The sequence below is a fragment of the Rhinichthys klamathensis genome, unplaced genomic scaffold, assembly GCF_029890125.1.
Source record: "Rhinichthys klamathensis goyatoka isolate OS25496 unplaced genomic scaffold, OSU_Roscu_1.1 h1tg000181l_1, whole genome shotgun sequence".
Taxonomy (NCBI): Eukaryota; Metazoa; Chordata; class Actinopteri; order Cypriniformes; family Leuciscidae; genus Rhinichthys; species Rhinichthys klamathensis.
Genome location: NW_026606709.1, coordinates 1572383 through 1598535, shown reverse-complemented (window position 1 = coordinate 1598535; position 26153 = coordinate 1572383). Strand labels below are relative to the sequence as shown.

General features: G+C 41.5%; 1 protein-coding gene across 1 annotated transcript; it reads left to right on the top strand.

Moving 5' to 3' along the window:
• Positions 1 to 543: 543 nt before the first annotated feature.
• Positions 544 to 2323, top strand: LOC130094769 (uncharacterized). Its single transcript, XM_056261214.1, has 2 exons — positions 544 to 1702; positions 1803 to 2323. Exons 1-2 carry the CDS (start codon positions 583 to 585, stop codon positions 2048 to 2050), a joined length of 1368 nt encoding a protein of 455 aa, XP_056117189.1. The 5' UTR covers positions 544 to 582; the 3' UTR covers positions 2051 to 2323.
• Positions 2324 to 26153: the final 23830 nt, after the last annotated feature.

The following is a 26153-nucleotide window of genomic DNA, read 5'->3' as shown; positions in this document are numbered from 1 at the left end:
CTGACGCTGTGTTTATGTTCACACTGCACACTGATATGTGCTATGATTTTTGCCGTTATATATTGCCCTGTTTCTTTCAGTGCGAATGGGTACTCTGATTACCACGTATTCACAGTTGTTGTCGCTATGCCACTGACGCTGTGTTTATGTACACACTGCACACTGATATGTGCTATGGTTTAACTGTTATATCCTTATATGTGTTCATGCGACGAACAACCGTATAAGTCCAAAAAAACAAAAATTGAGATAACCATGTGACTTGAATGTATGTGTGCCACTTTGTATACAGAATACCTTTGGGGGTGTGTTCGCGCGACCAAAACTCTGTATTTTAAATTTTAAAATAGTCTCACGCGGAAAAACCGTTTATGTCCACTAACGAAAAATGGAGACGCCGGTTGCTTTCATGTCCGCTGCGGACATTAAACGGCAAAACCTCGGCAAAAAAAGGAGAGCGAACATGAATGAATGGAAGGACAGAGCAAGGATTTGTATCTAATGATACAAAGCTTAATGCTAAATCCTGAAGTATCCCTTTAATGACTGTATGTGAAAAACAAAATCCTATAGTTTAGAGGAATGTTTATAATTATACATTTATGGTCACAGAAACAATGCAATTGTGCAAAACAGACCAGCATAGTTTATTATATTTCCCTTGTTCATGAGTTGTGGTGTTTATTTTTTAGGCCTCATAGCATTCATCCTGCAGTGAGAGAGGGGATAAGAGAGCATATCTTGAGCTTCCCACGCCAACCGAACCACTACTCACGGATGAAGGGAGATGTGGAGAGGGAGTACCTGAGCCCTGATTTAAACCTGCTCCGCATGTTCCGCCTGTACAAGGAACACAATCCAACATCCACTGCAAAGTTCTGGCTCTATAGGGACATCTTCAAGCAGCAGAACCTCAGTTTTGGGCAGCCAAGAAGTGACACTTGTGCGAAATGTGACGCCCTGTTTTTAAAATTAACAGCTGCTACAACAGAAGGAGAAAGGTTGAAGATCGCAGCCGAGAGTGAGCTTCACCACCGGAAAGCTGAAAAAGCGTACACCCAGTTGCAGGCTGACACAGAGTGGGCCAAAGCCAATGATGACTGCCATGTCATTTGTATCGACATGCAGGGGGTAGTGTTCACGCCAAACCTGACACACTCCAACGTGTACTATCAACGGCAGCTGGCCAACTACAACCTCTGTATCCAGGAGATGGGCACTGACGATCCTCCTACAATGTGCCTCTGGCATGAGGGCATCGCTCACAGAGGTTCCATCGAGGTGGCAAGCTGTCTTTTGAAGTGGGCAGAAACATCTTTTGCTCCCCTAGTCCAGGCAAAGGAACGGAAGCTCGTCATCTATAGTGACCGATGCTGTGGGCAGAACAACAACTGGCGAGTCCTAAACCTCATGGCCCTGCTCGTATCTAGAGGGTACTTCAGTCAGATAGAGCAGAAGTTCATGGTGTCTGGTCACTCCTTCCTTCCCTGTGACCGTTCCTTTGCCACGCTGGACAAGAGGCGTAAGGTGTCCACACTCCACACCCCCAGCGATGTCGCCGAGATGATCCGTGGAGCCAGGCAGCAGCATCCATTCAAAGTCATTGAGATGAAATGTCCGGACTTCAGGCAGCTCCCTGATGCAACATTAAAGCGTCCACCTGGCTTGCTAATCACATCCATGATGTGGTTGAAAGTGACAGGTTAAAAACAAAAGAGTAGGTCTTCTGAGATTAACAGTGTTGGGGATATGTGCGTGAAAGAAGAATCTTTATTGAATTTCTTGTTGAATCATGATTTCAGCTGCTGATCCATGGTGTGTCCACACAAAAGGGAGCCACAGCCTCTACGAGGGATGGAAGACCTGGCTGATCACCAAACAGAGGAAGAATCAACCACCTCCAGCTCCCTTGTTCTCCACCACGTATGCTCGTGCTTATGAGGACCCTCTGCCCGTCAAGAAGGAGAAGCACCGGGATCTTATGAAAATGCTAGCCTACATGCCAGCGGAGGCCCAAGCATTTTATGGGGCATTAGAATGCGAAGAGTAGCCTGGTATGTGTAGGTCATGTGCAGGGTAAGGTGGGGTATATTGTGTATATTGTGTAAAATTAATCATAATAGTAGTTGTAGTTTATCTTGTATGCCTTATATTATGTTGTATAATAGGAATATATAGTTATTTATTTAGTAAATGAATGAATGGGGTGATTTATGAAATGTATTATAAAATGGTAAACTAGCATATGGAACCATAGCAAGGAATGATGATGATGTATGTCTGTATTGTAAATATGTATTGTTTACAGTTATTACTGTTGTTTATTGTTTGTATGTATTGTTGATTGTATGTACTGTTTATTGTTTGTAATGACGTTTATTTTCTGTACTATAAGTAGGCCTATGTATTGTTCATTGTTCGTACTGTATTGTCTGTGTTTTTGTTCTGTGATTTATGTTGGTAAAAAAATAAAAGAAATTGAAAGAAAGAAATGTTTAATATTTTCTTTAAGGTTCTGTTACTGTATTAAAACTAAGATAAAGGAATCAAATCTCCAGTGGTTTAAGTGATATGATGAATTGGACTTATACTGTTATTCCACATTAACTGGACTTATACTGTTCTTCCACATTCCAGAAATGTAAATTACTCTAACTTTTTATTTTTAAGATTGATACTAAAAAATCTTATCTCATTAGAATTGTGAAACTTTTGTTGTCTATCTTCAAGTAAAAAAAATAAAATAAAATATAATATTCAGAGTCCAAATTAAAAAAATGTCATTATTCAAAATTTGAAAATATGGACTTATATGGTTCTTCGTCTCAAGCCCTCATATGTTGCCCTGTATCCCTCAGTGCAACTGGCCATTCTATTAACCACGTATTCACAGTTGTTGTCGCTACGCCACTGACGCTGTGTTTATGTACACACTGCACACTGATTTGTGCTATGATTTAACTGTTATGCCCTTATATGTTGCCCTGTATCCCTCAGTGCAACTGGCCATTCTGATTTAACCACGTATTTACAGTTGTTGTCGCTACGCCACTGACGCTGTGTTTATGTACACACTGCACACTGATTTGTGCTATGATTCAACTGTTATGCCCTTATATATTGCACTGTATACCAAAGTGCAACTGGCCATTCTGATTTAACCACGTATTCACAGTTGTTGTCGCTACGCCACTGACGCTGTGTTTATGTTCACACTGCACACTGATATGTGCTAAGATTTGCGCCGTTATATGCTGCCCTGTTTCTTCAGTGCAAATGGCTATTCTGATGACCACGTATTCACAGTTGTTGTGCGATGAAATGACGCTGTGTTTACGTGCACTCTACACACTGATATGTGTTCATGATTCATGCCGCTATAAATTGCCCTGTATCCTTCAGTGCAACTGGCTATTCTGATTCACAGTTGTGCGATGCCACTGACGCTGTGTTTATGTACACTGATATGTGTGTGTTATGCTTATGCCACGATATTGCCCTGTACCCTTCAGTGCAACTGGCTATTCTGATTACTATGTATTCACAGTTGTTGCGATGCAACGGACGCTGTGTTACGTACACACTACGCACTGTTATGTGTATGATTTATGCCATTATATATTGCCCTGTTCCTTATCCTTCAGTGCAAATGGCTATTCCGATTACTACGTATTCACAGTCGTGCGATGCAACTGACGCTGTGTTACGTACACACTGTACACTGCGTTATGAATTTTGCCGTTGTTGCCCTGTATCCTTCAGTGCAAATGGCTATTCTGATTACTACGTATCCACAGTTGTTGTGCGATGCAACTGACACTGTGTTACGTTCACACAACACAGCGTTATGTGTTGGGATTCATGCCATTATATATTGCCCTGTAATTTTCAGTGCAAATGGCTATTCTGATTACTATGCAGTACGTATTCACAGTTGTTGTGCCATGCAACTGGCTTTATGCCACAGCTTCACTACTTCCTGAACTTCAGCCAGCCCTTTATTTCCTGTCTGTCATTATTGGACAAACTGATTAATCCAGGTGTGCCTGGCCTCAGTAACAATAATCAGGCACACCTGGATTAATCAGTTTGTCCAATAATGACAGACAGGAAACAAAGCGCTGGCTGAAGTTCAGGAAGTAGTGAAGCTGTGCATAAAGCCTACTGACGCTGTGTTTATGTACACACTACACACTATGTGTTATGAATTTTGCCGTTGTATATTACCCTGTATCCTTCAGTGCAAATAACTATTCTGATTACTACGTATTCACAGTGTGGCGCGATGCAACTGACACTGTGTTACGTACATACAACTCACTGTTATGTGTAATGATTTATGCCATTATATATTGCCATGTGTCCTTCAGTGCAAATGGCTATTCTGATTACGTACGCAGTTGTTGTGCGGTGCAACTGACGCTGTGTACACGCTTCGCACTGATGTGCTATGTTTACGCTGCTAAATATTGCCCTGTATCATCAGTGCAACCGGCTATTCTGACTTACTATGTAGGGGAGCGCGGGGCACAACCTAACGCGGGGTTAAATGTAACACGGACCTTTTACATAGTTAGTCAGGATCAAGCAGGTTGTGTTTCCGCTCTTTTTCTCTCGCTGCCAGAAGACGGTCTCCCACGAATTTGTGGAAAGTTTTGATAATATTTCGTGAAGATACTGGACATAGAGTGTTTTGACACCATGCAAGTAAATTTTTTCATCATAGGTTTTTTTCGGTTTCTGAGTTGGGTGTGTACGTTTTCAAATCTAACTTTATATTGCCTTAATCACTGTCTTGTTTGCTAAAACATAGCACCGTTTTGAAACATGTCAGCAACTCCTAGCAACTGTTAGCTAGGCTTAAAATATGCTTTACACAGCGGGGTTAGTTGTAGCACAGTGTTACAACTAAGCCGCCAAGTGTACAATGATAATCAAATGAAAACAGGGAGCCACACAACTTTTCAGGTTTGAGTATTTATTTATATATTTAACTTTGTTGGACTTTCACAAACAATGTTGGAATTTAAAATGTTTAAAATTTAGTTACTATGCATTGATAACTTGTTTATTTATTAAAAATATGGCCTGTTTTTAATGCAATAAACTCTTTAAATTTAGATTTTAAGCTCATTTGTATTATTATTACTGTTATTAATAATAATTTTACATACAACTGCCACACACAAATCTAATTCAATTGCAATTACAATATTTGATGATTGTATTTATTTATTTATTTATTTATTTATTTATTTATTTATTTATTTATTGATTGATTGCAAAACTGTGCTGCCCTTTTCTATGTCTCTATCCATGATATTGATCCATAATAGAAGGATGATTGGATGAGGGATGGATGTATGGATATCTATCTATACAGATGCACAAACAATATCAAATTATACAAATAAAATAGTACTGAATTATATGTGTTACACACAAGTGTTACAACTAACCCCTCTGTCTGTTACAATTAACCCCGCATATGGGGTAAATTGTAACATTTGCACTTCTGTCACTTTTAGTGCAACAGTACGAAAATGGTAGGTCCTAGAAAAAAACTTTAAGTGTTCATTTGTAGCAGAGATGTGTATGTTGCTTTTGTAAAAAAAAGTTGAATCTAACTTAATAATCTTTTTAATAATTGAGCCAAAACCAAAATGCGTTAGGTTGTGCCCCGCTCTCCCCTATTCACAGTCGATGTCGCGATGCCTCTGATGCTGTGTTTTTGTACACACTAATGTGACTATGCTATCGCGTTGCCCTGTATCCTTCAGTGCACCTAGCTATCCTATCTAACTGTGCATAGTCACAGTTTGTCGCTATGGCGACTTGCGCTGCATCTGTGTCCACACTGAAGCGTTATGCAGTTATGTGGCTAACGTAACTGACCATTATGTGAACTGTGCATATTCATGCAGTCTCGGTCGCTTCATCGACTTGCACTGCATTATACACTCAGATGTTTAAAATGTGCACACTGATGGGTAATGCTGTTATGTTGCCCTCTGTCCTTCAGTGCAACATCCAGCTATCCTATCTAACTGCATATTCAGTTCTGTCGCTATGGCGACTACACAGCTTGTACAAGGACGTGTTTTTGCTATTTTGTTGCCCTGTTTCCTTCAGTGCAAAACTAGCTATCCTAATCTAACCATGCATATTCACAGTTCTGGATGTATGTACGTCAGAGCCGGACAGTAACGGAGTACATTTACTTGAGTACAGTACTTAAGTACAATTTTGAGGGATCTGTACTTTACTCGAGTATCATTTTTGGGGAGTACTCATGACTTTACTCAAGTACATTTGAGAGGCAAATATTGTACTCTTTACTCCAATACATTTCTATCCATAACCGTGAGTACCCGAGTAAAAAAAAAATAAATAAAAATCTTGGACACCCTCAATTTGTTGTTTCCCTCTCAAACGTGATTGGATTGTGCAGGCGCCACTGATTGGGACAGCCTATCAGCAATCACTTTCAGTTTTCTGCCAAAGTCAACTTCATGGTCAGATTTTATATTACACATTAATGTAAGCCAAGCATTTGGTTTGATGTTCTTGAGTATGTGGTGTGTTTAACACAGATGTGGCAGTGGCGTAGCCACGAGGGATTTCTGATTTCTTAAAAAAAAAACTTTAGGAGGCAAAATATATTTTTACTGATTATGTGAATTACACTGCGCAAACCAAAGTAGGCTACTACCCAGCGAATGAAGAAGGGTTGGCGCTCAGTCTCCACAGTACATAAAATATTAATTTTGTTTTATTTTATTTTTCGGGTTTGCATTTATGAGGAAAAAACAATGTTATGGACGTGTTCTCCGTCACGGACGTGAGCGCTCTGAAAGCGGCATAAAAAATGCTTTAAAACTTTCACAGAGACATCAAACAGAAAACACAAAACCTTTCTTTAACCTGAATTTCGTTTTGTATGAATTGTATCTTAATTTTAATCAATGTTTCATCAACCAATTGCCTGGGTTTAATAAATAAGAAGTAAATAGCAGACGATAGATAAGAAACGGAGGCGCCGGCGCGTGAACTGGATCTCGTCTCATAAATGAACCGAAACTCAGTGTATAAGGTAGCCTACTTGCCTCTCACAGACATGTCTACTTTTAAACAGAAAAATTCAAAACGAAAGAAAACAGACTACAGACTGCTCTCTGCTTATGTAATCCGTATGAAATGTGCATTTCTCTCTGGCGCGTTCACTACTGAAGATCGCGAGTCAGCATCGTCAACTTCATCTAGCCGACACTGACAAAGAAAACACTTGTTTATTAACAAGTGTTTATTAATAAACAATTAAAATATCTCTTTGCTATATTTTACATATTCATAATCATTCCTTTTGCCGGTTCTTTGTGACAGCTTTTAGGTGCATTATTGGCAGCGCCACCCTTACATGTGGTGTGTGTGTGTGTGTGTGTTGTCCCCGCATTTAAGATGGGACCCCCCAAAAATTCAATTAAATTAAATAAAGCAACATGGTAAAAAGATGAAAATGACTTGATTTTACTTTCAATTCTTACATTCTCCAAGGTATTAACATTAACATTTTTCATAACTCCATGTAGGACGTTTCTGTGCATAAATGTAAGCACTGTGGCAGTAGATTAGTAATGCAATATTTAGAAAATTTACTCTTGTACTCTTGATACTCAAGTACTTTTAAAAACAAGTACTTTAGTACTTTTACTTAAGTAGACATCTGAATGTAGTACTTTTACTTGTACTTGAGTAAAATTTAGCAAGGGGTATCTGTACTTTTACTCAAGTAACAAAGCTCTGTACTCTGTCCGCCTCTGATGTACGTAAACGGATGTGTTATGCTGTAATGCTGCCCTGTTTCCTTCAGTGCTGCTAGCCATCCTAATCTAACTATGCATCTTAGTTTCTGTCTCTACACAGTTTCTGTTGCTACAGCGACTTACGCTGCGTTATGTACATGCAAGGATGCGCTATTCCTTACTCACTTGTGTTATGCTGCCATGTTGCCCTGTATTTTCAGAGCAGCTATCCCAGTCAAACTGTGCATATTCACAGTCTCCGTCGATACGGCGACATGCGCTGCATTTATTTACAAATGGATGTGTTCATGCAGCGGTGTTGCCCCGTATCCTTCAGCCTAATACGGAGCTAACTGCGTGTATTAAGTTGGCGCTACAGCGACCTATGCTGTACGTGCATGTGCTACGCTGTTATATTCCCCTGTTCCTATCAGGGCAACTGGTTATTCTGTGCTAACTCATATATTCACAGTTGTAGCTACAGTTATGACTGTGTTTGTGTGCTTACTGAGGTGCTATGCTATTATGGGGCTATTTTCTAACTGCGTATATTCACAGTTGTCGTCGCTACGGCCACTGGCACTGTGTTTATGTACATTCAGTTATGTGTTGATTTGCACTTCTGTACATTGGCTATAGAACATCGGCTATGTTCTACAAGGTGGCACCCCAGCCCCAAGCTGTGGAACCTTCTTGTGTGTCCGCTGCTGGGTCCTTAGTTGAGCAAGACACTTCACACTGACAAGTGCTGAGACGGAGCTCTCCCTGAGATGGCCTTACCACCGGCTCTCGCTCCAGCGAAGCACTTGGAGACTTACGCTCATTCTAGTGAATGTTGTCGCATTGTCTCGGACCTGATGACTGCAGCGTCACTCTCAGTCCGATACCAAGCTACGTTCCGAAGTCGCTTACACCGTTCAGAGCAGAGGTTGATCCCTGCCCGCCTTATCTGCTGAGTTTCAGCCTCGCATGATGCCGATGCTCAGAGTGATGTTGGCCCTGTAAGGGATTTGTGGATGTACGTGGATCACTAGGCAGCAGTCTACCAGCTGTTTGTGTGCTTGGTGGATGGTACTAGGGACGTGCTGTTTTATACAGAGACTTTCTCTCTGAATTCGACGCTTTAAATTTAGGTATGCTGGCTGTCTTCTCAGAACACATTCGCCAGGGTTCCAAGTTTGATGCACCACCTTAGCGTCGTGGGTTCGGTGAGTTTTATCAGTGTACTCATGAAACTGTTACCACCAGCTGTGCAGTAGTCTGTATTGCAGAGTTACCATTGCTGCTAACTCTGTGTTATGACTATAAGGTTACATAGCTGTTTCCACATTACGCAGTAGTTCCAACGTACTGTTAACTCTGTGTGTGGCTTAAGGTTATGCAGCTGTCACCGCTATGCCGTCGACACTGTGTTAGCTCTTGTGCTCGAGTCCTTATGGTGTTGTGCTGCCCTGTCCAGTGCAGCCTTCGCCTCATTGCAGTGGACGCACAACTTGGTAAGCCGGAGCAGACGTTGGTCTAGTTTCGCCTATCAGTTTTGAGTGCTCCTAGCGGCGCTGCTGGCTTAGAACTGTTGTTCCTGTGGGAGTGTAGTTTGACCCCGTTCAGGGCTTATCTTCACTGCGCTCACGGCGGGATTCTATACAGTTCCCATATACGTCAGTATGACGTAATGTCGAAGTGACCGCCTTGAAAGGGAATGTCTCCGGTTACTATCGTAACCTCGGTTCCCTGAGAGGCGGGAACGAGACATTACGTCAACCGCCGTGCTCGCCGTTTGATCAGCTGTGCTAGCGTTCAGTCTTGATTCTGACGTAATTGTCGCGCCCATGCTATTTATACTGCCCGCGGACCGGTCAGCATTTGCATGTTTTGCGTCAATTGGCCAGCTGTCTCCAGCTGGCGTTAACCTATAAGATTTCAGTGAAAATGGAGAAGGGAGGAGTTCCCATATACGTCAGTATGACGTAATGTCTCGTTCCCGCCTCTCAGGGAACCGAGGTTACGATAGTAACCGGAGACGTTTTCTTTCAAATCCTGTGGACATCTCAGCGCAAATTGTTAGACGAGCACATCGTAGAGAAAGAGTTTTTAGCCGGACAAAATCCCCTTGCCTTTTCTGATAGTGTAGGCTATGAAAGATACAGATATTCTGCGGAAGGAATATCTTATCTATGCGAACTACTTGAGCCGCACATAAATAATTTAACACATCGAATTCATGCACTTACTGTACCATAAATGGTATTGCGTTGCGTTTTTTTTGCAAGTGGTAGCCTACATACTTGCACGATCGGTGATGCACAGAATCTAGGGAAAAAAACGGTTTGTAGAACCATTCGCAAGGTGGTCCTCGCTCTGCAGGAGTAGCCTACATTAATAGTTTAATAGTGTTCCCCCAGACATTTATTGACCATGTCCATAAGAGAGGGTTTTTATAAAATTGCTGGTAAAATATATTGATAGGGTGACATCACGTGTTTTTTTTTTTCTTTCAAAAAGCAAATTTCACAAATGTAGGCTACTATATAATACAGTACATGTTAAGCATTATTTTAATCTTATGATAGGATTCCCTATAGAGTCATTGCAGCAATAGCCTGCACACATGTTGCAATCTCCACTTCTCTAGGAGAACATGAGGCAGATTATGTTAATAGAAAGTCTTTTCACAGCCTTAATGTTCAGGTAGAGATTATGTGAACATGTGAAATTATTATTTTCTGTGAGATGAATTTTTAAATTAATAGTAAAATTAAATTTGCATTAATAAATATTCATGCTAAAGTGTTACTTGGTTAAATAAGTTCACATGCTGAGATCAGTTTAATCTAGCTGTTGCATTTATTTTTTAAATGTGGAGCCTCCTCAGCTCACAGTCAGGCTCCTTTAGTGTGCAGTCTAGCTCCATAGGCTCCTTTAGTGTGCAGTCTAGCTCCATAGGCTCCTTTAGTGTGCAGTCTAGCTCCATAGGCTCCTTTAGTGTGCAGTCTAGCTCCATAGGCTCCTTTAGTGTGCAATCTAGCCCCATAGGCTCCTTTTGTAAAGGGCCCTGACTGAGTCTGTTTCCACCTGAAAAATAATTCCACCACAAACATGATCATTACAAGTTTTTGGGAGGCTAATCAACTTACAAAAAGTTCCTTGACAAACACCTGTAATATATGTCAAGGGTTTTAAATCCTTACCTTGTTCACATTTCTTTTGAAGCCTGTAGAGGCTTCAGTTTCTGGGACAGGTTGTGAAAAATCCTACAATAAAAGAGATGTGTAACTTGGGCCAGTCCCTGTTTTATGCCACACATTCAAATGTTTGCCTTAATAAAAAGCCCAGTGCATTCACCTCAGCAACTGTCCCAGAACTCAGACAGAGTGTCTTCATCATTTCCTCCTCCCTGATAAATAAAAGTAGGCCAATATGTTTCTGGTGTTCTGTCTGCTGCATACTGACCTCTGTGTGGGAGACTGTGTGTGTGTGCTGGCTTCAACAGGGACACTGCATTTCCCTCTACTGCAGAACATACAGTCAGCCATATTTAAAACTTAAAATAGTAATGTATCACACACGTACCCAGTGTTACTTGCTTAGAGGAGCCAGCACCAGGGTCAGATTGTACAGCACCTGCAATCCCATCCATAATCGGCCGTCCCTTATTCCTATCAGAGCCAACTCAGTGTATTCTGGAGGAGTGGCCCTCCACTGGTTTTCTGAATTTCACTCTTTTTTCGGTTTGCCTCAAACAAGTGTTACTAATAAAATAGTAAAAGGTTGTGTGTAAATACTTACTAGGCTACTTTGAATTATATTTTTATATTTTGTCTTTATCAGCTGCCAAGAACGTTTGGAGTTGCATCTAAAAATCAATGAATATTAATCTTTATTAGTAGGCCCTATATGCAATTTGTTTTATATATTATAAAAATATAGGCTATATTTCACACACACATTCATAGCCTATATACATCATTTTACATGAATATAGAACGTATTTATTTAGCTTACACATTAACGCAATCAGCAATCTTTCTCCAAAAGTCTTCTCTTGCTTTGGCAGCAGAGACCGTATTGTTTCGAGCTTGTAATACATATTTAAATTCATCGTAATTCTGAATGATTATCTCTTGCTCCTCCGCGGAAAAAATATATCGCTCTCGCTCTATCCATAGACCAATTTCAAGCCGACGTCACAGTTACGTCACGGCGCTAGCTGGTGGCAGAACAAAGTGAAAACCGGAGACGGCAAATACAAACCAGCACAGATTCGGCTACAAAATAAGGATCTTAAATTATTCTTCTTATTATTAAATGTCATCTTGTTGTGTTGTTGGGTGCAAGAATCAATGAAAAATGAATATGCTTTATCTGCAATTTTTTATTTCTAGAAAATATTCACCTCATTAAAATTGCACCGTAATGTCACTCTTTACATTGTCGTCTTCATCGCGCTGGCTCGGCAGAACTGCAGATCGTACCACACAAGTCTTGTACTTGACCATTCAGCACATAGTTATAGGCATCTAAAGATTTATATGCCCTCTGTTTCTCTATCAGGTAGGTGTAGAAGTCAGGCCACTCAACCGGAGGTAGCGTTAACGTTAATCCTGTCAGATCCTCAATCAATGAGTGTAAGGGTCGGCCGGTTCCGTCCGTTAAAATTAACTTTTGCAAATAACAATCGCGGTCCTGGACAGTGAGCGACCTTGCACATTAAGATAAAATCGGATTTTCTCCAGTCATTGTTAAAAACAAGCTAACAAAACTTGCAGACTTTACGTTAGTGAAGCGGCCAGAGGGATCGTTCTGCCACCACCTAAGCTCCGCCCACAGAAAAACGTCACCATGTTTACCAACTGAAAATTGGTCTATATCGAACGCGATTGGTTGTTCGGTGCCAACGTCACTTTGGTATGTGCACGCGCTCGTGGAGTAATCATAGCTTAAGATCAAAGCCTGAGTTGACAGAGAAAGTTGATGAGTTGCATCATGGTACCAATAAAGCCTGATTGCATCGGTTTAGTTTTGTCAACTCAAAACTAATCCTGTAACTCCGAGTTTGTTCAGCTACCTTCATGGTACAGGTCCCTGACCGCGGTCAAGTGAGCCGTCATCTGGAAAAGCTCGTCAAGCCAGCCACCGTGTAGATGTCGATGCTCGTCTATTTGTGCAATTACGGTACGGAAACATGGAGGTGCCAAAAAGCTGAGAAAGGGCTATATGCACCATAGACAGTAAAAGAAATGGACAGAGCCATCTCATTGGAACTCAGTTGAGACAGTTGAAGCCCATTTCTAGCGATTTTTGAGCACTTCCGTTCCTGACGCGCAGACTCAAACCGACTCAAACTAAGCTTGATGACGTGGGCAACCTGTCTGACAGACGTTAATCTTCTAGTAGCTGTGCCAAGAGGAATCTGAATCATTCCCTTCCGAAACTTGCAGAGCCGGAGATCGTGAGTATTAGCTGTCCATGAGCTCGCAGCAGGAGCAGCTTTACAACTCTCTATGGGCTTCTCCCTTGACTTAATGCCTCGACGTCCCCCCGATTGCGCGCGAGTTTCTACTTCTGTCTATACGGTAATTTCTGCACAGCGCGACAGAGAGTCGAGTGGTTATGACGCAATCGTTAGCCTATTTTTACTAAATCTGTTTCTACGGGGCCATACTGTAACATAGAAGGTAATGGAGCCCTTTATACATTTTTGTGTTTCTTTAGAAATAAATAATGGACAAATGGAGTCTTTAAACGCCTCAGATGTAAAGTTATTCGCTGTCAAAGTGACGCCAAAATGAATGGGAGTCAATAGAAATGCTAACGCAAGTGAAGTTCTGCTACAAGATGGCGGCACCCGGCCGACTTCAACTTCCGGTCGATGGATTACCCCCTTGATATGCACGCATAACTTCCGCGTTTGACGCAAGGATGCTCGTGCGTTTCCGGTTGGGGAGATTTAAAGCGGAGGAAAACCGAGGAAAACGGGATTATGGCAGAGTCTTCAAAATGTACTGTCCTCTCGTCTTTGAAACGAAACTTTAATACGTTTAGATGTAATTTTATATATAGTTATGTTTATTTAATATAATAAACACAGAAGCATAAACAAAATGAGGAGTGTCTGTTTTGTCTGTTTTTGTGACTAACGTTTCTTTAGTATAGCAATAGAGTATAAAAACCAATATAAATTCTCGGTATAGCATTGGACTCTACGATCGGCGGAAGTAATCCAGCATCCTTAGACCTTCACTGGAAATACCGCCGTGCATAGAGCCCATTGACTGAACATTAAGTGCAACCTATTGCACTATTTTCAGTTTCAGCAGATATTTTTTTGTGGAGTTTTAGAGAATAATAAAGGCAAAGTCTATCAAAATGCATTATTACATTGCTAATTTCTTGCATTTTGTAGGCTATTGCCATTATTACAATTTCAATAGTGTTGACATGCCAATTTCAATGCTTTCTTTTTCTGGATGACCATCACTCTGTCCACATCAATTTTCAAAGGATTTTACTGTGGAGTTTTAGAGAAAAATAAAGTCAAAGTCTATCAAAATACATTATTACATTGCTAATTTCTTGCATTTTGTATTGCCATTATTACAATTCCAATAGAGTTGACATGCCAATTTCAATGCTTTCTTTTTCTAGATGACCATCACTCTGTCCACATCAATTTTCAAAGGATTTTACTGTGGATTTTCAGACAAAAATAAAGATATAGTCTATCAAAAATACATTATTACATTGCTCTTTCTTGCATTTTGTGCTGCCATTATTACAATTCCAATAGAGTTGACATACCAATTTCAATGCTTTCTTTTTCTGGATGACCATCACTCTGTCCACATCAATTTTCAAAGGATTTTACTTTGGAGTTTTAGAGAAAAATAAAGTCAAAGTCTATCAAAATACATTATTACATTGCTCATTTCTTGCATTTTGTATTGCCATTATTACAATTCCAATAGAGTTGACATGCCAATTTCAATGCTTTCTTTTTCTGGATGACCATCACTCTGTCCACATCAATTTTCAAAGGATTTTACTTTGGAGTTTTAGAGAAAAATAAAGATATAGTCTATCAAAATACATTATTACATTGCTCTTTCTTGCATTTTGTGCTGCCATTATTACAATTCCAATAGAGTTGACATGCCAATTTCAATGCTTTCTTTTTATGGATGACCATCACTCTGTCCACATCAATTTTCAAAGGATTTTACTTTGGAGTTTTAGAGAAAAATAAAGATATAGTCTATCAAAATACATTATTACATTGCTCTTTCTTGCATTTTGTGCTGCTATTATTACAATTCCAATAGAGTTGACATGCCAATTTCAATTTTTTCTTTTTCTGGATGACCATCACTCTGTCCACATCAATTTTCAAAGGATTTTACTTTGGAGTTTTAGAGAAAAATAAAGTCAAAGTCTATCAAAATACATTATTACATTGCTCATTTCTTGCATTTTGTATTGCCATTATTACAATTCCAATAGAGTTGACATGCCAATTTCAATGCTTTCTTTTTCTAGATGACCATCACTCTGTCCACATCAATTTTCAAAGGATTTTACTGTGGAGTTTTAGACAAAAATAAAGATATAGTCTATCAAAAATACATTATTACATTGCTCTTTCTTGCATTTTGTGCTGCCATTATTACAATTCCAATAGAGTTGACATGCCAATTTCAATGCTTTCTTTTTTTGACATGCCAATTTCAATGGATTCTTTTTCTGGATGACCATCACTCTGTCCACATCAATTTTCAAAGGATTTTACTGTGGAGTTTTAGACAAAAATAAAGTCAAAATCTATCAAAGTACATTACATTGCTCATTTCTTGCATTTTGTACTGCCATTATTACAATTCCAATAGAGTTGACATGCCATTTTCAATGCTTTCTTTTTCTGGATGACCATCACTCTGTCCACATCCATTTTCAAAGGATTTTACTGTGTAGTTTAAGAGAAAAATAAAGTCAAAGTCTATCAAAATACATTATTACATTGTTCATTTCTTGCATTTTGTACTGCCATTATTACAATTCCAATAGAGTTGTTGACATGCCAATTTCAATGGATTCTGTTTTCTGGATGACCATCACTCTGTCCACATCAATTTTCAAAGGATTTTACTGTGGAGTTTTAGAGAAAAATAAAGATATAATCTATCAAAATACATTATTACATTGCTCATTTCTTGCATTTTGTATTGTCATTATTACAATTCCAATAGAGTTGACATGCCGATTTCAATGCTTTCTTTTTCTGGATGACCATCACTCTGTCCACATCAATTTTCAAAGGATTTTACTGTGGAGTTTTAGAGAAAATTAAAGTCAAAGTCTATCAAAATACATTATTACATTATTAATTTCTTGCATTTTGTATTGCCATTATTACAATTCCAATAGAGTTGACATGCCAATTTCAATGGATTCTTTTTCTGGATGACCATCACTCTGTCCACATCAATTTTCAAAGGATTTTACTGTGGAGTTTTAGACAAAAATAAGGATATAGTCTATCAAAATACATTATTACATTGCTCATTTCTTGCATTTTGTATTGTCATTATTACAATTCCAATAGAGTTGACATGCCAATTTCAATGCTTTCTTTTTCTGGATGACCATCACTCTGTCCACATCAATTTTCAAAGGATTTTGCTTTGGAGTTTTAGACAAAAATAAAGTCAAAGTCTATCAAAATACATTATTACATTGCTCATTTTTTGCATTTTGTACTGCCATTATTACAATTCCAATAGAGTTGACATGCCAATTTCAATGGATTCTTTTTTCTGGATGACCATCACTCTGTCCACATCAATTCAAAGGGTTTTACTGAGTTTAAGAGAATAAAAATAAAATAAAAACCTATTTTCGGTCCATATCAATATTTACTAGAGTTTGAGGATATTACAGAAAGAATAAAAAAACAATTTAAAAAAAAATAAAAAAAACAAAAGTCTACAATGTCGATATCTACAGGTTGTTACAAGAAAAGTTTAAATGGTTGGTTATGATGGTGAGTGATTGTGATGATGTTCAATGGATTTCATGGTTTAATATATTTGGAAAAGTTTGAAAAAGTGCAATTTGTAATAGTCAAAAAAGACAAAAATGAGAAGTGCTTATGAAAGTTTATTAGAAAAAAAAAACTAAAACTAATTCTCACACAAACAGCAATCCCAGGCTGTGTTTTTTGCATGTTCTACTTGCATTGTGTTCATCTGCACACACTGTGCATGGAACCACCTTGTACAGCTGTCACACTGTATCTGGAGAGGGACAAATAGAACATTTTAAGGTCAAAGTCTGCAAAATAAAGACTTTCATTCAAACAGATTTTCAGGCACAAAACTATTTTCAACTCCCCCAAGTTTAAAAATAGTTCACCAACTGTCACACAGTTTTCCATTTATTATTTAGATTACTTGGCAATCTGCAATATAATAGTTCTTTTAAAAAAAAGAAGAGTTTGACAGCTGCCAGAGGGCAAGTGCAAGGAAAAGAGCAAGGTGTAGAGATAGATGTATCATTTTGGCTTTTGTAGCTGATAAATTGATAAATAATTAATTACATTTCTGAACATTTCTTTAACTCCACTGACAACTCTAGCAAATCAACATGATAACCCCTGAAATCTCTGAACTGTTGTTTGTATATGCACATCATTACCAATCTCTCTATACCCCTGTTTCCTAGCTAATGTCCACTTTCTGTTCAAGGAACAATATGTGACCGATCACGGAAACTAGGGACACAAGTCGGTTCTTCGGCATTTTGAGTTATTCATAGATTCTGAAAGTGTAGTCTCCAAGCTTTCCAACGATGTGTAACACGTGGAAATCTGATAATATTTGGAGAAGTTGTGGCCATTTGAAGGTAGGAACTCAAAAAAGGTAAAATGGGAGAAAACGGCCTCAAAAGATTGTGCATTCTCACCTCTCTCTCCTGCTGGGAGTGACAATAGGGCTCATTTACATCTCATTTAGATAAGCCATACCCCCTGTAAAGCTCCCCCTGTGCTTTACAGCTTTTTTTTCTTTCCTGAGCTAGCTAATAACAATAGGTAGGTATGGGAAGGTCTAAACAGACTAAACATGAGATAACATGTACGTGTTCTTAGAATTAAAACAAAACGACAAACTTTAATGCTTAATGCAAACTCACCCCCAGGACCGGCGAATGCACTTCTGCCGCTCTAGGCGAAAAACAATTGTGCTGCCCCTCTATTTGCAACGTTTACCAGCAACAACACACAAAGACCAATATGCCATATACATATAACGCAAAACCAGCAACAACACACAAAGACCAATAAGCCATAGGCCTACATATAACGCAAATAGAGCGCAACGCGCGTGTGCCCAAAATGTCAACAATATTAAAGTTTATGCAGGAGGTAAATGCCTGCTGGCATTTTTCTTTAAGCAGTCATGACAGGAATTTTCCAAATAATCATATTTCCTCCTCAGATTACTGTTGCAAATCTCTTTACACCACTTTCTTATGTGCGTATACACACACAAATGAAATGTCCGCAAGCACATTATATCATCAGCAGGTTCAGCATCTTAAATAACGACTAGAGAGCAAATGAAGCTTAACTTACGTTTCAGAAACGCGCACGGCAGGCCTTCATCGCAGCAAAGGTCTTAACTGCATCCTCTATTTCGATTCTCTGTGCCAGTTCATGTTCTATGGAGATTGTTGCCAGTCCATTAAGTCTGTTCCCTGTTCACAAAACGTTCCCCATTCAAAGCAATCGGGACATCACATATGAAACAGTTAGCCACCGCTGTCAGCGAGCCGAGCCGCCGTATTCAAGCACCGAGGGCGCGCGCGCCGCGCCCATACCTCCGGTTCAGTTTCCCGAGCCCACAAAGTGCGGCGAAAACATTTTCGGTGTAACTGCCACGCTTCAGCTCGTCTGCGACAATCTTTGCGGCGTCCATCTTCATTGAATTTTGATATCAGATAGAGCCGGCCAGAGCGCTGCATATTAAGTAGCCACGCTGTTGGGGGGCGGGGGCAAAAGCGCCGGCGGCTATTCAGTATGGAAATACACACAGACAATGACACGCCCCTACTGCATGCTAGAATCTCCGAAAAACAAGCCGATTTCAACCTCAAAATGTACGCTTTTAAATATACCAATACTGTTATCTCAAACATGTAGAGGCTTCTTCATGATCTCAACTAACAGATTCTGCAAAAAAGCGGAAATCACCAATTTTGGAAAAAAACGCTTCTTTCTCATTTTGCTCGCAAGTTGTGCTGCCGACTTGTGTCCCTGGTTTCCGTGACGGGTCACATATGCAAATACAAAACAACCAATTATAAACACCTTACCCAATCAGTCATGGAAGGCCCCGGACTTGGTGCTTTAGACACCGAACACATTGAGCAGTTCCTCTGTGCATTGAACACTAATGGAACGTCTCAGGTTACGACTGTAACCGTAGTTCCCTGAGAAAGGGAACGAGACGATGCGTCACTTGACGCCTTGGGAACGCCCCCAGCGTGAATGCGTCTGAGCATCAATGTCAACTAGTCCAATGGAAAGAATGAGCGTCACGGGCGGGTGACGTCATGACCAGGAAGGGATAAAGGCTCACCCGGTGAAACGCGGCATTAGCTTCAAAAAGTCGAAGCAAGCCGATCACAGGGAAGCAGGAAGTATGGCAGGGTGAGGCATCTTCTCGTTCCCTTTCTCAGGGAACTACGGTTACAGTCGTAACCTGAGACGTTCCCTTTCGAGGGAACTCTCGATGCGTCACTTGATGCCTTGGGAACGAGAATACCCAAAACGCCAGAATTCCAAGTACCTGAGTGTCAGTCTGTTGGAACTAAGCACTAAGCACCTGAGAACCTGGGGCAGCATCCAGGTCCAAACTGTAAAACCTGACGAACGTGAGCGGTGAGGACCAGCCTGCCGCATCACATACGTCTTGAAGAGAAACTCCAAATAATAAGGCTTTAGAGGCCGCCATACCCCTCGTAGAGTGAGCTCTGACCACCAAAGGACACGGCTGGTCAGAGTACTCGTATGCAAGTGAAATAGCCTCAACTATCCACTTACTAACCGTCTGTTTAGAAGCAGGAAGACCCTTCTTAGGTGATCCAAAGCAAATAAATAACTGGTCGGACTTCCTCATAGACGATGTCCGATGAACATAAGTATCCAGTGCTCGCACTGGACACAAGAGGTTCAGCCTTTCCTGGTCCGCAGATGTAAAAGGAGGACAGAATCCTGTAGCACAATAGGCCTTTGGAATAATGGTAGGCACCTTTGGAACATATCCATGTTTCGGGTAAGAATGCCTTGGCCATCCCCGGTGCACTCAAGGCAGGAGGGGACCGAAAGGGCCTGAAGGTCTGACTCTAATAGGGACGAAATAGCTAGCAGAAAATAGTCTTAAAAGAAAGGAACTTCTCTGAGACCAAATCTAAGGGCTCGAAGGGAGCCCCAGATAGGCCTTCTAGAACTATTGCAAGGTCCCAAGCCAGCACCCTAGTGCAAGTTGCAGGCCTCAGCCTCAAAGTGCCACGAAGGAAACGAGTGATCAGGGGGTCTCGACCCAAAAATGTACTACCCACCAGGGCGTGGAAAGCCGCAATGGCCGCCACGTATACCTTAAGCGTGGAAGGACACAGACCTGATACAAAGCGTTCTTGCAGAAACTCGAATACTGTGTTTACTGAACAGTTAACCGGATCCCACTGACGCTGGTAACACCAAGAAGTGAAAAACTCTCGAAATAGTGAATATAGTTTCCTCGTAGCGGGAGCTCTGGAGCTTAGAATGGTCTCAACAACCTCGGTTGAGAGACCACTCTCTATGAGTTGGGCCCCCTCAGAGGCCAAACCCACAGTTTCCAAATCCCCTGCCGGGGGTGCAATATTGCATCCCCTGCCTGAGCCGGAAGGTCTCTCCTGATCGGGACCTCCAAGGGAGGTCCGTCGAGGAGAAAAATTAGGTCCGCAAACCAAATTCAGCTCGGCCAGGGTGGTGCTACTAAATAGGCTTATTCCATCCTGGCGGAATCACTCCAGAACTCCTGGGAGCAGAGCAACAGGGGGAAATGCGTACAGACGTAGCCTCAGCCACGTCTGCACCATAGCAACCAGCCCCGTGGGGACTGGTTGAGTGAGGGATAACCAGAGTGGACAGTGCGTCGTACTTTTGCTGAGACGAGAACAAATCCACTTCTGCCTGGCCATAAAACTCCCATATTTGCTCCACCGCCTCGGGGTGGAGTCCCCTGGCCTCAGCCCCTGCCTCGACAGGGTGTCTGCTCCAATATTCTGCCCCCCCTGGAATATACACTGCCCTCAGACAGCGTAATTTCCTGAGGGACCAAAATAATAGGCCACCAACGTGTTGTCTGTGGGTCAAGAACCAGAGTTTCCTCCATATAACCAAGGCGCGGGGATACTGCCGCGTGAACTTGATCGTACGGAGTGGGTTTCCCCTCAGGGAGAACCCTCTGGTCCTGAGCCACCACTGTAAAGGTCTCACGTACAGCAGGTCAAAGGGTATCACATTGAACGCTGCTGCCCTGAGGCCCAACAGTCACTGTTTCAGAACAACACATGATGGCCCCTCAGGTCGGGGAGGAGATGTCTCAACGCATTGAAGACGACCATCATCTCTAGGCAATTCATGTGCCAAGCGAGGTTGATGACTCCTCCCAAGCCCTGAGCTGAGCGGCCTTCCAATACCGCTCCCCAGCCGGTGAGGGAAGCATCTGTCGAGATAGCAACTCGATGGCAAAGAGCTCCCAACACCGAACCCTGGGTTAAGAACCAGTGTTTCCTCCATATAACCAAGGCACGAAGGCACGGCCGCGTGATCTTGATCATACGAAGTGGGTTTCCCCTCGGGGAGAACCCTCTGGTCCTGCGCCACCACTGCAAAGGTCTCATGTACAGCAGGCCAAAAAGTATCCCGTTGGACGCTACTGCCACAAGACCCAACAGTCTCTCGAACTGTTTTACAGTGCGTGACTGGCCTAGCTTTAGCTCTATGGTGGCTGTCAGGATAGCAGCTACACGAACGGGCGATAAAGTGGCCCGCATCGTCACTGAATCCCATACCACACCAAGGAAAGTGGTTCTCTGTACTGGAGAAAGAACACTCTTCTTGGCATTGAGCCTCAACCCCAACATCTGCATATGAGCGAGAACGACACCTCGGTGCCGAACCGCTAACTGTTTTGATTCCGCTAGAATCAGCCAGTCATCTATGCAATTCAGAATGCGTATACACTGCAGCCTGGCGGGGCCAGAGCTGCGTCTATACACTTCGTGAACGTGCGGGGTGATAGAGCTAGACCGAAAGGAAGTGCCTGATACTGGTGTTCTTTGCCCCAAAGAAAACCTCAGGAACCTCCTGTGCTGAGGGAGGATGGAGATATGGAAGTATACGTCTTTTAGATCTATCGTGACAAACCAGTCCTCGGATCTGATTTGAGTCACGATCTGTTTGAGTGTCAGCATCTTGGACTTGAGTTCCAGCACCAAACACTCCAACAGACGAAGATCTAGTATGTGACGCTGCTCTCCATCCTTTTTTGGAACAATGAGATAACGACTGTAAAGACCCGACGCAATGTCGGGTGAGTACACCTGCTCTATAGCTTTCTTTGCTAACAGGGCCTTTACCCCTTGCTCCATTACCAGAGAGATTACCATTACCCATAGAGATATATTTGGCAGTAGCTTCCGCGCTGCCAGAAAACCTACCAAGGGAACCAGCCCCTCGAGGCTGGCCTCTGGTGTAATAAAGACAGCCAGTTCGGGGACCTGAAACATACTGGCAGGAACCACCCGAACTGACTGTTTTCGAACCCCCCTCAGAGGGCGCGAGTCCGACTCAATGTCGAGTAGACGCTACGCCAGAAGCTCGCTGGAGAACGCTGCGCCCCGAAGCACCAAGGGTGGCGGGGTTGGCAGAACGGTCCCCTGAGGGCACAGAGATGGAAAGGGCACCGTATAATGAGGTGTACACCATTCCACCCCGGTTGGGGCTGCCCTCACCGGTCTGACGCCGTGGCGCCAGACCTTTTCTTTTGAGCCGCAGCCTTCTCAGCATGAAGAACGGTCCTCGGATCCGGCTTCTGCTTTGAAGGCTTTGGCTGCTGTGTTGTGTATGAGAAACTAGCCGGCTGGAGCTGCTCACGCCCAGCAGCCCCAGTGGGTTGGACATAGCGAGGGAGAGATTATCTTGTATCTTTCTCCATGATTCCCATCAAATTGAGCCAGAGGTGTCTCTCAGGGACCACATTTCTTTGGCTGCCATCCCTGAGAGATAAATCTGAGGCCCGATGGAGTTCTCAAACCCCATCGGGCCAACTCCCTCACTTCTGTCCAAATACCACAGCAGGTCAGCCTGATATGCTTGCAGCACTGCTATAGTGTGCAAGCAGGCTCGTGCTAGACCCACTGTCATATATGCTTTTCCCACTAGATTAAAAAATAGTTTTCTTTAATGGTTCAGTGAGAGAAGCCGACGCCTTCAGGGACGATACTGAACCGGGAGACATAGCTCGCAAGTGTCTGTTCTACCCGGGGTATTGCCCCATAGCCATACTCTCTTAACCCCCAAATATCTGAATAAACATGAATGTGGGGCTAAAAAATGAGTAAGGCTTTTTCCATGATCTAGACAGCTCGCTGTGCAGATCGGGAAAAATGGAAGGCCCCGTGATGGAGGTGGAAAAATAGAGGGAAGGAAACTCGTTCAATTTATTTTAAGGACGAGTGCCCCCTTATTTCTGCTGGCCATTAAATATTTAATTCATCTACAGCCTCAGTGAACACCTCCACCAGCTTATTATTATATATATATATTTTTTATATACATTCTTTATATATATACACTTTATTTTATATATAATATATAAACTATCATATATATATATATATAGGCTATATATAATTCTCATACGCTGGGGAAGAGATGGCAAATCCACTTCCCCCATGATTGTGTACACTTTCAATGCCCAGCACATCTACCTCCTCGGAGGTAGAGCACTGAAGCATTGATTTCTCTCCCCGGGCGGAAGAGACCGCAGCGCGGGCTTCCAAGACCGGAGAGAGAGCACTGGATCCCTCGTGGAAAGGGAGGAGATAAGATCCGCGGACCCGTCTCCAACCCCGTAACGAGATCCTATTCGCGATCCACAGGAATGCATTCTCCGCGCTGCCTCGGCAGACGCGTGTCCTGCACCCCGAGGATCGCGAGCCTGGCCACTTTCCTCGAAAAGTGACAGGCGGGCGTGGAGCATGCGAAGCGAAAGCTTCTCACAATGTTGCAATCAGCCCCCTCGGAGGCTGATACCGCATGCTCCACTCCCAAACAAACTACACAAAGCTCGTGTGTGTCCCCACCCATTAAATAACGCGGGCAGGGAGAAGCACAGAGTTTGTAAAGTTGTTTCGCCATAACTCTTCCCAATAATATCGAACAGACAACAATAAATAGACAGAGACAGAGTAACACAGATCGCTTGCTGAGACACAGAAGCTAATGCCGCGTTTCACCGGGTGAGCCTTTATCCCTTCCTGGTCATGACGTCACCCGCCCGTGACGCTCATTCTTTCCATTGGACTAGTTGACATTGATGCTCAGACGCATTCACGCTGGGGGCGTTCCCAAGGCGTCAAGTGACGCATCGAGAGTTCCCTCGAAAGGGAAATGAAAATTTTAGACTAAGAATTTAAACCTGGCAATGAGAACACATATGAATATATATATATATATATATATATATATATATATATATATTCCACCTGATGCTTCAAGTATTTTCTGTGCCAAAGCCTTGCGTTCCCAGACCATGTCTTTTTTAGAGGTCCCAAAATCCATATTTGGCAATTGAGGAAAGGCTTCCATTACTGCCTTTACCATCTAAAAAAAAAGGTAAAAGAAAAAGGAAATAAACACGGGATAAATATGTTGGCTAATCATTTAAATAGCTCTTAAACAAATATGGGGATAGGCTATGCACATGACTCCAAATATAAATGCTAATTGCTTCATATCATTGTCAAAATACAAGTATTTCACTAAAATAATTATTGTACCATTAAGACAATCACACCACAGCTAAATCCATCCTGTTGAAATGGGTATTTCATTACAGCTCCTTTGAACTGAATATTCACCCAGTCTCTTGTTCGGTGGTGGATCGTCCTGGTTTGAAAGTATTCACTGTGTGACAACAAGATGTAACATTAGAAATGTTAATTATACAATTATTCATACATCTTCATTGTATTTTTTTATTTTTTTATTATTATTATTATTATTATTATATATATATATATACACTGCCAACTACCCATACCATTTCTGAACAGGATGTCCATTTCATAAATTGTATAAAAATGATAGGGTTCAGGTAATCACGCTTAGCATTGTGAAATGGAAGAGTCTGTATGGTCACCAATGGAGCCTGGATATGTAATCTAGCGGAAAGTTTGGTACTTTGCCCACAAAAAGGCTTACTGAAAGCTTATTTGAGAACCTAAAATGTGGATTACGAATTTTAGTAGATTTGAGAAAAAATTTGATCTGGTCCTTTAAATTACACAAGCAGTAGAATGAAGAGGGATGCTGAAAGAGTTTAAATGCTCTTGGAATGTGATAGGTTGGATTAAATAACTCCTCCTGAACTTTATGTGCAATCGTTACCATTGCTATCTATCTATCCAGTGTTTAGGACCGATTTTCAATAATTGCAATTCTGTTTTGACCATTGTTGTCTTAAACTTTTACTGCACACTCTGCCCATATCAATGCCTGTACTGGAATTTAGACAATCATATAGTGCATTCCATCTTGGTTTGTGGATAATAGCTGAAATTGCATAAGTACCAAAATTTATGGGCAGCATGTTCTGAATCCGACTGCTCTGCCGAGTTTGGCATTGGATCAATAAAATAGACACAGCTTGCAGCATTTATGTACTGTAACCACAAGAACATTTTCATTATTTTACACACACACAATAACAGAAACAATGTGAATGTACATAAATATAAATTGTTTAATAAACAAACCAGAAACTTCCAGTGCAGTTCTCCAACATTAACAAACGATACAACAGCCTTGTAATCATCAAAGTTAACCTATTGCACATACAAATGATTTCAATAATATATCACAGAAATGACTTAAATATTTATTCACATTTGAATTATTATGAAACACATCCCCATTTGTATCTCTCCTAAACAGAAACAAGATGTACCTTTGACAAACTTTGTCGTCTTACTTCTGTTCTGTCCCCAGTGAGGATCACGTTGACTGTGTAATGGTTCATCATGTAT